The 15,343-nt window shown below is 66.5% G+C and overlaps 2 protein-coding genes across 3 annotated transcripts; one reads left to right on the top strand and one right to left on the bottom strand.

Moving 5' to 3' along the window:
- The first annotated feature begins 437 nt into the window (after positions 1–437).
- On the top strand, positions 438–2,229 carry ABT1 (activator of basal transcription 1). Of its 2 annotated transcripts, none has more exons than XM_082300333.1 (4): positions 438–457; positions 615–855; positions 1,159–1,337; positions 1,796–2,229. In XM_082300333.1, exons 2-4 carry the CDS (start codon positions 615–617, stop codon positions 2,096–2,098), a joined length of 723 nt encoding a protein of 240 aa, XP_082156459.1. In that variant the 5' UTR covers positions 438–457; the 3' UTR covers positions 2,099–2,229. The 2 variants fall into 2 exon arrangements, with proteins under 2 accessions (XP_082156459.1, XP_082156458.1); XM_082300332.1 differs by lacking the exon at positions 438–457 and adding an exon at positions 476–495.
- Positions 2,230–3,511: 1,282 nt separating this feature from the next.
- On the bottom strand, positions 3,512–15,331 carry LOC309584312 (methyl-CpG-binding domain protein 1-like; the record flags this gene model as incomplete). Its single annotated transcript, XM_082300271.1, has 17 exons — positions 15,226–15,331; positions 13,799–13,920; positions 13,148–13,262; positions 12,351–12,778; positions 11,733–11,818; positions 11,305–11,345; positions 10,412–10,561; positions 8,889–9,023; positions 8,713–8,760; positions 8,547–8,603; positions 8,376–8,453; positions 6,504–6,668; positions 5,312–5,422; positions 5,159–5,239; positions 4,981–5,067; positions 4,803–4,892; positions 3,512–3,958 (listed from the first exon to the last, which is right to left on the bottom strand). The coding sequence occupies exons 1-17, from the start codon at positions 15,232–15,234 to the stop codon at positions 3,512–3,514; spliced, it is 2,250 nt and encodes a 749-aa protein (XP_082156397.1). The 5' UTR covers positions 15,235–15,331.
- Positions 15,332–15,343: the final 12 nt, after the last annotated feature.

Below are 15,343 nucleotides of genomic sequence, written 5' to 3'. Positions count from 1 at the left end.
GGCTTTGGGGGGTCGGGGGGGACATGGGGGGGCTGAAGGGACCTGGAGGGACAAGGAGGGGGCACTGGGGAGGGGGCTGAGGGACTGCAGGGGGGGTCAGTGGGTCTGGGGGGGTCAGTGAGTCCCGGAGGGGGGGTCAGTGGGTCCCGGGGTGGGTCAGTGGGTCCCGGGGTGGGTCAGTGAGTCCCGGGGGGCTGCGGGGGGGGGCACTGGGGGGGTTCGATGGGGCCCAGAGCGGGCGGGACCGTTCCCGCCAAAACTCCCCCTCAGCCGTTCCCGCCCAAACCGCGGCGCGGGCTTCCCGCCGCCGCCAGGCCACGCCCCCAACGGGAGCCACGCCCCCGCGCGTAACCACGCCCCACCCAATAAGCCCCGCCCTTGACACTAGCCTCGCCCCCCGTGCTTTACGGCTTTTCCGCGACACTCCCGGCCCGGGCTAGCGGCACTTTACGGCGGGGTAAGTGTTTTACGACGGCGAGCGGCAGCGTTGTCGGGGTGCGGGGGGGGCGGGGGCGGCTCCGGGGGGGCCCTTCGGGGGTCCCGGGGGGGGAATCGGGGGTGCGGCAGAGCCTGGGGGTGGCCGCCCCCCTTTAACTCCCTCCTGCCCATCGCAGATGGCCGGGGCCGAGCGGGACGCGCACGGGAGGGGCGAGGAGGAGGAGGAGGAGGAAGAGGAAGAAGAGGAAGAAGAAAAGGAGAAGGAAGAAGAGGAGGGTCCCGAGGACCCCCCCCCAAAGCCGGTGGTGCCGGGGGTGCTGTACTTGTCCTTCCTCCCGCCGGGCTTCGGGCCCCGCCAGGCCCGGGCGCTGCTGCGGCCGCACGGGGAGCTGGGCAGGGTCTTCCTGCAGCCCCGCGGTGAGTCCGGGGGTCCTGGGGGGGGTCCTGGGGTGCCAAGGGGTCCCACAGAGCCCCTCCTGGCACCGGCAGTGGGTGGGGAGGGGGTGTCAGGGCACCCTGGTGGGCTCAGGGGGGGCCGGAGGGGGGCTGGTGTCCCCACAGAGCCCCTCAGGTACAGAATGGGGGAGGGGAGGGGGGGGTCAGGTCCCCTCCCAGGTCAGTGACACCCTTGAGGGGGGTTCAGCCCCCCAAGCTGGGGGGGTTCAGCCCTCCCGGGGGTCTCAGCCCCCATTTCTCATCTCACCTCCCCCCCCCCCCCAGGAGGGTCCGTGCGGCGGCGGCGGCAGCGCCCGGGGGGGCCCCCGGCGGTGGCGTTCGCCGAGGGCTGGGTGGAATTCCGGGACAAGCGAGCGGCCAAACGCGCGGCCAAAATCCTGCACGGAGCCCCCATGGCCCCCCGGCCCCGCAGCCCCTTCCGCCACCACTGCTGGAGCATCAAGGTGCTGGGGGGGGGGACCCGAGGGGGTCCTGGGTGGTCCAGAACCCTTTTAGGGGGGGTTGGATCCCTGCTGGGGGGGGGTCAGACCCTTGGGTGCCCCGGGGGGAGGGCAGAGGGTGGCGGGGGGGGGGGCACCTGTGGGTTTGTGGGCAATGGGGACCTTTTATGGAGGGGGGGTTGGGGGAGCTCTGGGTCTCTTTTTGGGGGGGTCTTGGATGCTGGTGACCCAATGGGGGGTTTGGGGTTCAAGGGGGTCTCGGACACTGGGGGGGGGTCCTTGAGGGGGTGGCGGGAGGATGGGGGGAGGGGACAGCCCGCGGGGTGGGGGCTGGGCTGTACTGGGGACCCTTCCTCCAGCAGGTGAGGGGGGGCTTTGAGCACCCCAAACGCTGATGGGGGGAGGGGGTGTCTGAGGCTGTTTGGGGGTCCCCTGACCTCTGCCCATCCCCCCCCCCCCAGTACCTGCCCGGGTTCCGCTGGCCCCACCTGAGCGAGCGGCTCAGCTACGAGCGCCAGGTCCGGGCCCAGCGCCTGCGGGCCGAGGTGGCCCAGGCCAAGCGCGAGGGGGGGTTCTACGCCCGCCGCGCCCCCAAAGCCACCAAAGACCCCCCCAAAACCTCCGGAGACCCCGCGGCCCCTCCCCCGACCTGGGGCTTCACCCAAAGACCCACCGAGGAGGAGATTTGGGGGCGCAAAGCTCAGCCCCCCCCGGCCGCGCCCCCCCGGCGGCTGCTGGAGAAGGTGTTTGGGGGGGGGAGGTGAGACCCCCCTCAAATCTGGGAAGGTCCCTTGGGCCGCCAGGGCCCCCCTCGGGACCCCCACCCCTTTCTCAAGGACTACGGAATGTTTTCTTTTTCTCCTTAAAACTTTTTTATTACTTTTAACAAAAATAATTCCTCGCGGTCTCTTTAAATTCTGCTGAGGGGGGCGGGGCCAAGGGGAGGGGGCGGGGCCAAGGGGAGGGGGCGGGGCTATGGCTTCAGCGCGAATCTCCCTGAAGGCAGCGCGGGGGGAGGAGCAAAGAATGGGCGTGGCTTAAGCAGCGCAGGCCACGCCCCTCGCGGTAAAAGGGGCGTGGCCTAAGCAGCACAGCCCACGCCCCCTCGCGGTGAAGGGGCGTGGCCTGAGGGAAGCAACAGCAGGTGATTGGCGCGCGTGGGTGGGGCCTGGCCCGAGGGGCGGGGCCTGCGAGAGCCACGCCCCCTCCCCGCGCCTTAAACAGGACACTTAAATCTCTACGGGGGTGGGGGAAGGGCAGGGCTCTTAAAGGGGCCGCGCCCCCATTTCGGGGGGCGGTTCCAGTGTCAAAAATAGAAGCTCTGGGGGGGGGATGGGGGGGTGGGGGAGGGGCCCCAGTATGGCACTGGGGAAACGGGAGAACGAACGAACTCGGGGCCCCATAAACCTGATGTCCCCAAACCTGGGGGTGGGGGGTGAACCCCCCCGAAATGGGTGCTGGGGGCACCCCAATATCCCTGGGAAACCAAGCAGGGGGGAGTGGTACCAATCTGGGGACTCCCCTCCCCCCCCCGCCCGAAATGCCACTACTGGGGTCCTTCAGCCTCGTGGTGTCACTGGGGGAGGGGGGCGGGGGCAGCTGGGGTCCCCAAAATCGGGGTGTGACCCTGGGGTCCCCCTGAACCCCCACACGGCGGGGTCCTGGATCCCCCCAAGCCTGGGGGGCACCCCGGGATCTCCCCAGTGCCTCTCGGGGAGTCGAGGGGTGCCAGTCCCACCCTGGGGACCCCCCCGGGGACCCCCGCAACGCCAGCGCCCCTCCCCCACCGCACCCTCGGGCTCCATCCCCAAATCCACTCCCCGCCCCAAAGGTGCAACACCCAAACCCTCCTCCCCACACCCACACCCCCCCATTTTAGTTCCTTCCCCCCCCTTTTTTCCTCTCCTTTTCCTTCCCCCCCCCCCCAAATTTTGTCCCCCGATTTGCTCCACCCCCAATTCCACCTCAACCCTCACTTCCCAAATTCCCACCCCCCTCCCCACCCCAAATTTTGGTTCCTTTTCCATTTGGTTTCCCTTCCCCCACCACCTCCATCCCCATTTCCTTCCCACCAACATCCCCCTCCCCAAATCCATTTTCCCACATCCTTCACTGCCCTCCCTTCGCTCCCATCCGCTCCCCCTCCCCCCCGCCCCCTCCTCAAATCCCCCCCTCCCTCAGTGCCCCACCCCCGCCAGCATCAGGCAGGGCCGGCAGCTTCGCCCCCCCCTCACCAGCACGTGGCAGCGGGGGGCGGGGGGCCGGGCCGGGGGTCCCGGGGGTCCCGGGCAGGGCCCGTAGGCTTCCAGGTCACAGAGCAGCTCCACCAGGTCGAGCACGGAGCGCAGGGGGGGGCGCCGGGCTAGCACCTCGTGCCCGGGGGGCACCGGGCGGCCACGGGCCACCAGCACCCGGAACGCCAGCCCCGGGTTCAGCAGCACGGCGGCCGCGGCCATGGGCGAGCGGGGGCAGCGCTGAACGAGCCGCAAGCCCCGAGCCGGGCACGGCCCGGGACCGCCGCCATCGCCCCCCACCACTCCCCAGTGCGCCGGGAGGGGGATCTCGGCCAGTTCCTCCAGGAAGGAGCCGGGCCAGAGCTGGGGGGCGGGGGGCAGCGGGAGGGGCTGCGGGGGAGAAGGGGTTAATGGCGTGGGGGGGACGCTCGGGAGCGCCGGGAGCCCCCCCAAGAACCTCGCGATTCCCTCCCCCCTCCCCCCAGCCAGAAGGGTCCTCCCCCATTCTAAACACCCCCCACCCCCGGCTTCGAGACCAGCCCTAAAATGCCAAGGAACCTCCCAAAAACCCCAAAATCCACCCAAAAAACCCTTCTCCAGCTCCCCAGGACCACAAAACCTCTCCCCCCTCCCAAAAAACCCTTCCTCAGCTCCCCAAACCCCTTCCCCCTCCCAAAAACCCCTTCCTCAGCTCCTCAGAAACCGCGAAACCCTCCCAAAAACCTCTTCTCCAGCTCCCCAGGACCCCAAACCCCTTCCCCCTCCCAAAAACCCCTTCCCCAGGACCCCAAACCCCTCCCCCCCTCCCAAAAACCCCTTCCTCAACTCCCCAGGACCCCAAAACCCCTCCCAAAAACCCCTTCCTCAGCTCCCCAAACCCCTCCCCCCTCCCAAAAACCCCTTCCTCAGCTTCCCAAACTCCTCCCCCCTCCCAAAAACCCCTTCCTCAGCTTCCCAAACTCCTCCCCCCTCCCAAAAACCCCTTCCCCAGGACCCCAAACCCCTCCCCCCCTCCCAAAAACCCCTTCCTCAACTCCCCAGGACCCCAAAACCCCTCAAGGTCCCATTTCTCAGGGTGCCACCCCCCCTCACCCATCCCCTCTAAAGCCCCCCCCAGGAAACCCCTCCAGAACCCTCTCAACCCATTGAGAGCCCCCCCAGGACACTCTGAAGAGCCTCAGGACCCCCTAAATTCTCCAAGCTCCCCCTGCCCGAGGGTCCCCCCCTTCCTCACCACTCGGCTGCCTCCCTCCTCCTCTTCCTCCTCCTCCTCCTCACTCTCATCCAGCACCACCAGCGGGGCAGGGGGGGGCCGGGGGGGCACCTGGGGGTGACAGCAGAGGCTCAAGAGGGGCTTGGGGGGGTCAGGGACCCCCTCCCCACCCCCCCAAACCTCAGAGCCCCCCCCATACCGGCACCAGGGACGCGCTGGGCTGCGGCTGCTCCTGCTTCACGCGGGGGGTGGCGGCGATCAGGACCCCCAAATCCCCCGGGGGGGGCTGGAAAAGAGGGGGAAGGGGCGTTAAGGGGCGTTATGGGGGGGTCCCAAGCACCCTGAGGGGGTTCAGGGGGTGCCGGGGTCCCACTCACCCTTTCGGGGGCAGCGCTGGGCTCCGGGGGGGCCCCTTTGAGGCGGGGGGCCGAGGCGATGAGGAGCCCCAGGCGGGGGTCCTGGGGGGCGGGGGGGGTTAGAGGGGGCCCCCAGGTGTCCAGGGGGGGTCCCAAGCGGCCGGAGGGTCTCACCTCGAGGCGGGGGAGGGGTCCCACCTCCTCCTTGACGGGGCAGAGGCGCAGGGGGGGTCCCGGGAGGGGCCCGGGGCCCTGCTCAGCCCCCCCCAGCGGCTCCTCCTTGTCCTGTGGGGGAGGGCACAGAGGGGGAGGGGCACGTCAAGGGGACCCCCGGCAGCCACGTGGGACCCCCAGTCCCCCAGACAGGAGACCCAAGTGTCTGGGAGGGACCCCCACCCCCTAAAAAGGGACCCGGGTGTCTGGGAAGGACCCCCCCCCCCCCACCTCATCCCCCGTGGGGAAACTGAGGCACACACAAGCATTGGGGTCACGGGGGGGAGGGGCGCGGGTCCGAGGCAGCTGGGGGTCCCCAAAACCCCCCCAAGGCCCCTCCCGCGGGGGGGGGTGGGGTGCCTGGACACCTGGGTCCCCTCCCCCGACGCCTGGGTCCCCCGAGGGGGGAGGGTCCATGCAGAGCGAAGCAGCGAAGCGAGCACAGCCAAGGGGGGAGGGGGGGGCGGGGGGGCGAGGCTCCCATGGGGGTCAGAGGAGCATTTTGGGGTCCCCCCTGAGCAGAGGGGGGGTCCCATTACCTTGCGGGGGGGGCGGGGCAGGCGGCGGCTCCGGGCGGCGGCGCGGGGGGGCCGGGGGGGCCGGCGGCGGCGGGGCCTGGACGAGGGGAGGGGGCGGCCGCTCCAGGGGGGCCCCCAGCGACCCCCCCCCACCGGCAGCAGCCGCCTCTGCGCCAGGAGAGAGACCTCAGAGGGGCTGGGGCACCCCGAATTCCAAGGGGGGAGGGATGTGGATTGGGGAGGGGGCACAGATGCAGGAACACCCCCCCCCGAGGGAACCCCACCCCCCCCACAAAGGAACCCAGGGTGAGCCCCCCAAAGCCAAGCGATGCAGAAGGACCCAGGCGTCTGGGTGACCCCCCCCCAAAAACAGGACCCAGGCGTCCAGGAGCCAACCTGGCTGCCAACCAACCCCTTCCTCCCATCCCAAACTTGTCCATACTGGTCCAAACTGGGCCACGCGCCCGAGGCGGGCGGAGGGGGTGATGGTGGGGGGAGCCCGAGCCTTGCGCGTGCCTCAGTTTCCCCAGCCAAAGGAATCGGGTCACCGAGGAAGGGAGCGCAGAGGATGGCTGGGGCTTGCTGGGAGGTTACTGGGAGGTTACTGGGAGGAAGCACTGGGGGGGGGCACCCACCATAGCACAGCGCAGGCACTGCCTCCAGCGGCACTTCTGGCGCTTGAGGTTCTGCCCCCCGAACTTGGGCTTGTCCCGGCAGAAGTCGCAGCGGCCGCAGTCGGCCGGGCGCCGGCAGGCTGTGCACACCCCGCAGCGCCGGCTGGCCCGGCTCCGCACCCCCCGCTGCCGGCAGAGAGCGGCGTCACCCCCGGGGGTCCCCAAATGTCCCCAAGACCCACCACGGGAAGGGAGGGGAGAAGGGGAGGGGATGTTAGTGCGGGAGCAGCTATTAGGAACGTTACGGTAAACGCGGCGGTATTAGGGGTATTACGGCAGCCGGGCAGCAGCGCGTTAGGCCGAGGCAGATATTGGGTGGGAGCAGCTATTAGAGGCATTAAGGTATCTGAGCCCCAGTATGTGGGGTATTACGGTATCTGCGCCCTGCTATTAGGGTACCTGAGACCTAATTAAACCTGGAGCGGTAATTAAGAGCATTAGGGTAACTAAACCCTGCTCTTGGGGGGGGTTGTGGTACCCCAACCCCATTATCTGGGGCATTACGGTACCTGCACCCCACTATCAGGATCCCTTGGACCCCGCTTTTCAACCCGGACCACTTCCTAGGAGATTTATGGTAACCAAACCCCGCTCTTAGGGGGTACCTGAACCCCATTATTTGGGGTGTCACAGCGCCCCAACCCCAGTCAGGGTCGCTCAGAGCTCCCCGACAGCTGTGAACAGCTCTTGGGGTGTCACAGTGACCTGACCCCAGCATTAGGGGTATTATGGTAGCGGCACCCCACAATTCGTGGGGTTTGAATGTGCTGAACCCCAATGCTCAGCCTTGGAACAGCTCATGGGGTGATTACGGTACCTGCACCCCAATATTCCATGGCCTGAACCCCCGGCACTGGGGCTGGGACAACCTTTAGGATAATTACGGTACCTGCACCCCAATATTCCATGGTCTAAACCCCAGCAATGGGGCTGGGACAGCCTTTAGGATAATTACGGTACCCGCACCCCAATATTCTATGGCCTGAACCCCAGCACTGGGGCCTAGGACAGCCTTTAGGATAATTAAGGTACCTGCACCCCAATATTCCATAGCCTGAACCCCAGCACTGGGGCTGGGACAGCCTTTAGGATAATTGCGGTACCTGCACCCCAATATTCCACAGCCTGAACCCCTGCATTTGGGCTGGGACAGCCTTTAGGATAATTACGGTACCTGCACCCCAATATTCCACAGCCTGAACCCCAGCACTGGGGCTGGGACAGCCTTTAGGATAATTATGGTACCTGCACCCCAATATTCCACAGCCTGAACCCCAGCACTGGGGCCTAGGACAGCCTTTAGGATAATTACGGTACCTGCACCCCAATATTCCACAGCCTGAACCCCTGCATTTGGGCTGGGACAGCCTTTAGGATAATTAAGGTACCTGCACCCCAATATTCCATAGCCTTAACTCCAGCAATGGGGCCTAGGACAGCCTTTAGGATAATTATGGTACCTGCACCCCAATATTCCATAGCCTGAACCCCAGCATTGGGGCTGGGACAGCTTTTAGGATAATTATGGTACCTGCACCCCAATATTCCACAGCCTGAACCCCAGCACTGGGGCCTAGGACAGCCTTTAGGATAATTATGGTACCTGCACCCCAATATTCCACAGCCTGAACCCCAGCACTGGGGCCTAGGACAGCCTTTAGGATAATTACGGTACCTGCACCCCAATATTGCCCCCTTTTCCAGGCCCTTATATTAAGGGCATTACGGCTCCCCCCCCCCCCCGCCCCTAATAGCTGCCCCGGGAGGGGCGGGGCCAGGGGTAGAGGGGGCGGGGCTAAGGGGCAGGGGGCGGAGCCAGGGGCTGTCACTCACCCCAGCCCCACCGCGGGGCCCGGGGGGCTTCGGGGGTCGCCCCGGCTTCTTCTTCTCCTTCCCCTTGGTCAGCGGCTTCTGGGAGGGAGGGGGGTCAGTGGGGGGGGGCGGGGGGAGGGGCTGGGGGGTCCCGGATGTGCTCTGGGGGTGGGGGGTGGGGGTCCCACTCACTCTCTGCCGGGTGCTGGAGGCGTCACTGGGCTCCCTCTCCACGGGGGGCTTCCACTTCTGGGGGGAGGGGGGGAAATGGGGGTGAGGGGGGGGCACCCAGGGGTCCAACCCCACCCAGGACATCCAGGGGTCCCGGCTGTGCCACCCCCGGGGGTCCCGCACTCACCTCTGTCAGGGGCCGCGGACTCTGGGTCTTCTTGGCCGCCCTGGCTTTCTGGGGTGGGGGGGAGGGGGGTCAGGAGGGGACATCAGGGGACACCCCAGGGTGCGGCAGGAGGTGCCAGGGGGTCCCCGAGGTGCTCGAGGGGGAGGGGAAGGTGAATTGTGGGGGGGTGGTCGCACCTTGGGGCGCAGGCAGCGGCGCCTCAGGCAGCGCCACTGGCGCTTGAGGCCGGGCTGCAGCCGGCGCAGGCAGATGCAGCAGCTGCCGCAGTCCTCGGTGCTCAGGCAGCCGGCGCAGGAGCCGCAGCCCAGGCCCTGCGGGGACACGGGGCACAGAGCGGGAGAACACGGGTAAATGTGGGAGAAAATAGGAAAATATGGGAAAATGTGCAACCACAGACAGGGGGACACGGGGACAGGGGCAGCAGTCCAGGCCCTGCGGGGACACGGGGCACAGAGCGGGAGAACACGGGTAAATGTGGGAGAAAATAGGAAAATATGGGAAAATGTGCAACCACAGACAGGGGGACACGGGGACAGGGGCAGCAGTCCAGGCCCTGCGGGGACACAGGGCACAGCACGGGAGAACATGGGAAAATGTGGGAAAATATGGGAGAATATGGGAGAATATGGGAAAATATGGGAGAATGCACAGCCACAGACAGGGGGACACGGGGACAGGGGCAGCAGCCCAGGCCCTGCGGGGACACGGGGCACAGAGCGGGAGAACACGGGTAAATGTGGGAGAAAATAGGAAAATATGGGAAAATGTGCAACCACAGACAGGGGGACACGGGGACAGGGGCAGCAGTCCAGGCCCTGCGGGGACACGGGGCACAGAGCGGGAGAACACGGGTAAATGTGGGAGAAAATAGGAAAATATGGGAAAATGTGCAACCACAGACAGGGGGACACGGGGACAGGGGCAGCAGCCCAGGCCCTGCGGGGACACGGGGCACGGCACGGGAGAACATGGGAGAATATGGGAAAAAATAGGAGAAAATAGGAAAATATGGGAAAATGTGCAACCACAGACAGGGGGACACGGGGACAGGGGCAGCAGTCCAGGCCCTGCAGGGACACGGGGCACGGCACGGGATAACATCAGAGAACACGGGAAAATGTGGGAAAACAGAAAAAAATGTGGGAAAACACCGAAAAACGTGGGATAACGTGGGTGAATGTACAGCCACAACCAGGGTAGGGGGGGACAGGGCTCAGGTGACCATGGCAGGATATGGGAGAAGGTGGGAGAACACAGATAAACGTGGGAAAACACGGGAAAACACAGGAGAAAATGGGAGAAAACGGGAGAAAATGGGAGAAGGCACAGCCACAGCCAGGGGACAGTGGGAAGGCAGAGAGCACAGGAGCCGCACCCAGGCCCCGCAGGGAACGTGGGGTGACACCCGGTAACACCCAGCAACGAGGGGGCATCAGAACACAGCAGAGCCGGTAACGTTAATTAACGCAACTAACGCTTAATTAGCACGGGCTAATATTAATTAACGTGGGTGTCGTCAGACAGTGAAGGAGGGGACACCAAGGAGGGGACAAGGAGGTGACAAAGAGGTGGCAAAGGGGACACCCAGCCCAGCAGCAGCCCAGGGGTGCGGGTGACACCCGCGGGGGAGGGAGGGTGACACGAGGAGGGGGTGCTGGTGGCACTGGGGGGGTGACAGCGGCACGGGGGGGGCCGGTACCTTCTTGACGATGCGCAGGCAGCGGCGCAGGAGGCACTTGGGGGTCGGGCCGGGCCCGGAGGGGCCCCCGGGGGGGTTGCGGGCGCAGGCGCTGCAGATGCCGCAGTCCTCGGGGATGCGACAGGCCTGGCACGAGCCACAGCCCACCCGCTGTGGGGAGGGGGTGTCAGGGGTCTGGGGGGCACGGCAGCGCCACAAAGCCCACCCTGAGGGACTGGGGGGGCACGGCAGTGCCACAAAGCCCCACCCTGAGGGACTGGGGGGGGCACAGCAGAGCCACAAAGCCCACCCTGAGGGACTGGGGAACACCCAGGGGCACGGCAGCCCCCAAACCCCCACCCTGAGGGACTGGGGAACACCCAGGGGCACGGCAGCCCCCAAACCCCCACTCTGAGGGATCTGGGGGGGCACAACAGCACCCTAAACCCCCACTCTGAGGGATCTGGGGGGGCACAGCAGCACCTCAAACCCCCACCTGAGGGACTGGGGAACACCCAGGGGCATGGCAGCCCCCCAAACTGCCCTCTGAGGGACTGGGGAACACCCAGGGGCACGGCAGCCCCCAAACCCCCACCCTGAGGGACTGGGGAACACCCAGGGGCACGGCAGCCCCCCCAACCCCCATCCAAGGGATCTGGGGAACACCCAGGGCCATGGCAGCCCCCCAAACTGCCCTCTGAGGGACTGGGGAACACCCAGGGCCATGGCAGCCCCCAAACCCCCACCCAAGGGATCTGGGGAACACCCAGGGGCACGGCAGCCCCCAAACCCCCACCCAAGGGATCTGGGGAACACCCAGGGCCATGGCAGCCCCCAAACCCCCATCCAAGGGATCTGGGGAACACCCAGGGGCACGGCAGCCCCCCCAAACCCCCCCAAGGGACTGGGGGTACCTTGTAGAATCGCTGCTCCCGGTTGAAGTCTCGTCTCTGGGCTGGGGGGAGATGGAGGAAGGGGGTCAGGGTCACCCCAATTTACCTGGGATTCCCCCCCAGAGCCCTCCAAGCTCCCTGAGTCCTCCCCTTCCCCCCCCCCCCCCCCTCGGCTCTGCTCCCCAGGATGGTCCAAAACAGAGGAAAAAGGAGGCAAGGAACGATCAGGGAGGAGGAAAGGGAAGTTCCAGAGGAATAAAATGAGGATAATCACAGGGTGGAAGCAATTCAGGGGACGATGATGATAATGGGAAAAAACCACAGGGAATGAAAGACAAGAAGAGGGAAATGAGTATGAGAAAAAGAAACAAAAAGCTCTGAAAGGGGGGAAAAAGCCTCAGAAGGAGCAGGAGCGTGAAGAGGATGAGGGCGCTGAGGCCGAAGCTCACCACGGCAGTCAGGGCAGAGCCAGCGGCAGCGGCGCTGGGGGGGCAGCGACACCCCCGGGAAGAGGCTCTGGCAGCCGGCGCAGAGCCTGCGGGGGAGGGGGCGGCATTTTGGGGGGGGCAGGGGGACCCCAACACCCCCACTGCACCCCCCAGCCCCCAGGGATCCCACAACCCCCCCGAGGGAACCCCCCTACCCTGATTTTCTCCCCAGTGACCTCCCCTAGGGAACCCCTGGGGACCCCCTCCCTCCCTTGGGACCCCCACCCTTCCCTGGGACCCCTCCTGGGCTATCCCCTCTCTCCCTTGGGACCCCCACCCTTCCCTGGGACCCCTCCTGGGGACCCCCACCCTTCCCTGGGACCCCTCCTGGGCTATCCCCTCCCTCCCTTGGGACCCCCACCCTTCCCTGGGACCCCTCCTGGGCTATCCCCTCCCTCCCTTGGGACCCCCACCCTTCCCTGGGACCCCTCCTGGGGACCCCCACCCTTCCCTGGGACCCCTCCTGGGGACCCCCACCCTCCCCTAGGACCCCTCTCCCCACACTGAGTTCCAGGGGACCTCCACCCCCACCTAGGGGACCCCACGACCCCCAGGGACCCCCCCCAGTCCCCCACTCACGCCACCACCCCGTCCTGGGGGGGCTCCGGGGGCGGCCGCTTCCGGGTCCTGCGGAGGGGGGGCTCCGGCGGGGGAGTGGCCTCAACGGGAGGGGGCGTGGCCTCGACTGGCGGGGGCGTGGCCTGAGCCAGCAGAAGCAGCGCCTGGACAGGAGGGGGCGGGGCCACGACCGGAGGGGGCGGAGCCTGCGCAGGGAGGGGCGGGGCCTGAACCGATGTGGGCGGAGCCTGAATCGATGGGGGTGTGGCCTGAACCGATGCGGGCGGGGCCTGAACCGATGCGGGCGGGGCCTCCTGTGGCAGGGGCGGGGCCTTGTCGGTCTCAGCCCCGCCCACCTCCACCTCCTCCTCCTCCTCCTCCTTCTTGACGATTGTGGGGGGCTCCGGGAGGGGCCCGGCGGGCAGGCGCCATTTGGGGCTCTTCCTGGGCTGAGAGGCAGAAAACGGTGGGGGAGGGGTGTCACAGGGTGCAGGGAGAACCCCTTGTGACCCCCCTCCCCACTTCTAGACCCCCCCATTACTGTCCCTCCCCAATTTAGGGACCCCCCCCGCCCCCAGTTCAGGGTCTCCTCAAGCCTTCCCCCTTTTTCTCACCCCCCTCTGCCCCATTTCTTTCTCCCCCCACCCCAATTCCTCTCTTGCTACGGGACTCCCCCTCCCCACTTTAGGGATGACCCCCCCTAACCCCAGGGGAGCTGCAGCTTCCCCTCCCCCCCCCCCCACCCCCCAGGCTCTTTTGGGGTTTTCACGCCCCCTCCCCAGGTTTTTAGGGCCCCTCCTGGGTTCCAGCCCCCGTACCCGGCTGGGGCCAGGCCGCCGCAGCCCCGATTTGAAGTCGAAGTTGCTCAGGTCGTGCCCGGGGCCCAGGAACCGCCGCAGCTCGATCTTGCTGCGGAACTTCTGCCCTGTGGGGCTGCCGGGGGTCTCGGGTCACGGGGGGGGGCCCAAAACCCAAGGAAGGGGCCCCAAAACCGAGGGGAGGGGACCCAGAACCCGGGGAAGGGGTCACTGATCCCGAGGGAGCCTCCAGATGCCAAAGGGAAACAGGGGGAGGAATGGGAAAAACAGCGGTGGGGGGGGTCCCAACACAGCTCAGGAGACCCCAAAACTCCTGCTGCGGTCCCAAAAAGGCCCCCCCGATCCTCAGAATGGCCTGGACAAAACCGAGGGCACTGGAAATATTTGGGGGTGCAGCGCTGGGGGGAAGAAGGGGACACTGAAGCAGCCCCGGGGAGCTCCTGGAGAGGGTGGGGGATGGCAGAGGGGCCCTGAACCCCCCCTGGGGGGTGGGGGCTTAGGGGGAAGCCCCCAAACTGACGGGGGGATGGGAGGAAGGAGCTGCACGTGGGGGTGAAAGGGCAGAACCGGCGCCAGCCGCGGTCCGCGGTGCCCTTGGGTGGGGGGGGGGGGGGTTGGGGGAAGGGGGAAACGGGGCTGGGGGAGGGGCACCTCCTGTAGTAGGTGTCGCTGCGGCCGCTGGTGGCCCCGGATTTCCGAAAAGCTTCGCGGCGCTGCCAGCCCGGGCCCAGCGCCGGGCACTCGGACCAGCCCTCCGCCATCCTGCGGGGGGGCTGAGACCCCCGGGCACCGGGGTGGGGGTGGGAGTCAGGACCCCAAACATCCCCGGACCCCGCCCCCAAACACGGCCCGGCCGCGCCCCCTCCCCCACGTGATTCCATTGACCCCCCCCTCCCCCCCTTCCCGCACGCAGCTCCCCTCCCCCACACAAACACATCCCCAAATCCGCCCCTCCCCCGCAGGAGGAACCCCCAAAACCTGCTCTTCTCCTCCTCACAAAGAGCCCCCAAAAGCCCCCCTCAAAAACAGCCTAAAAATGCCCCTCAAAACCACCCCAAACTGCCCCTCAAAAACAGCCCAAACTGCCCCTAAAAACAGCCCAAAACTGCCCCTCAAAAACAGCCCAAACTGCCCCTAAAAACAGCCCAAAACTGCCCCTCAAAAACACCCCAAACTGCCCCTAAAAACAGCCCCAAACTGCCCCTAAAAACAGCCCCAAACTGCCCCTCAAAAACACCCCCAAACTGCCCCTAAAAACAGCCCAAAACTGCCCCTCAAAACAGCCCAAAACTGCTCCTCAAAACCAGCCCCCAAACCTCCCCTTCTCCTCACAAACAGCCCCCAAAACCCCCCTCAAAAACAGCCCAAAAATGCCCCTAAAACCAGCCTAAAACTGCTCCTCAAAAACAGCCCAAAACTGCTCCTCAAAACCAGCCCCAAAACCTCCCCTTCTCCTCACAAACAGCCCCCAAAACCCCCCTCAAAAACAGCCCAAAACCCCCCCCCAAAACCACCCCAAAATTCCCCCTCCCCCTCACAAGCAGCCCAAACTCCCCCCCTCAAAAACACCCCAAAACTCCCCTTTCTCCTCACAAACTGCCCAACCCCCCCCAAACTGCCCCTCACAAACAGCCCCAAACCCCCCCTTCCCCTCAAAAACACCCCAAACCCCTCTCTTCGCCTCACAAACAACCCCAAACCCCCCTTCCCCTCAAAAACACCCCAAAACCCTCTCTTCGCCTCACAAACAACCCCAAACCCCCCTTCCCCTCAAAAACACCCCAAACCCTCTCTTCGCCTCACAAACACCCCAAAACCCCCCCTTCCCCTCAAAACCACCCCAAAACTCCCCCCCACCATCCCAAAAAACCCCCAAACTCCCCCCCCCATCCCAAACGACCCCCAAACCCCCCTTCCCCCTCAAAACTCCCCTCCTCGCGCCCCTTCCCCCACACAAACGCTCCCCCCCCGCTCCCCTCAGGGCCCGCCTTTCCCTCCCGGCCGCGTCTCCCCGCTGGGATCGCTCACCCTGCCCCCTCCACGCCCAAGCCCGGTCCCGCAGCCCCCCAGCCCCTCACCGTGCCCATCCGCCTCCGCCTGTGGCGCAGCTCTTCCTCTTCCTCCTCCTCTTCCCCCTCCTCTTCCTCCGGCGACGCCGCGAGGCCGCGGGGGGCGGAGGGGGCGGGGCCCCGCGCC

This window comes from Coloeus monedula, assembly GCF_965178545.1.
Source record: "Coloeus monedula genome assembly, chromosome: 39".
NCBI lineage: Eukaryota > Metazoa > Chordata > Aves > Passeriformes > Corvidae > Coloeus > Coloeus monedula.
Note: the sequence above shows the minus strand (reverse complement) of the source record. Positions and strands in the feature narration are given on the sequence as shown.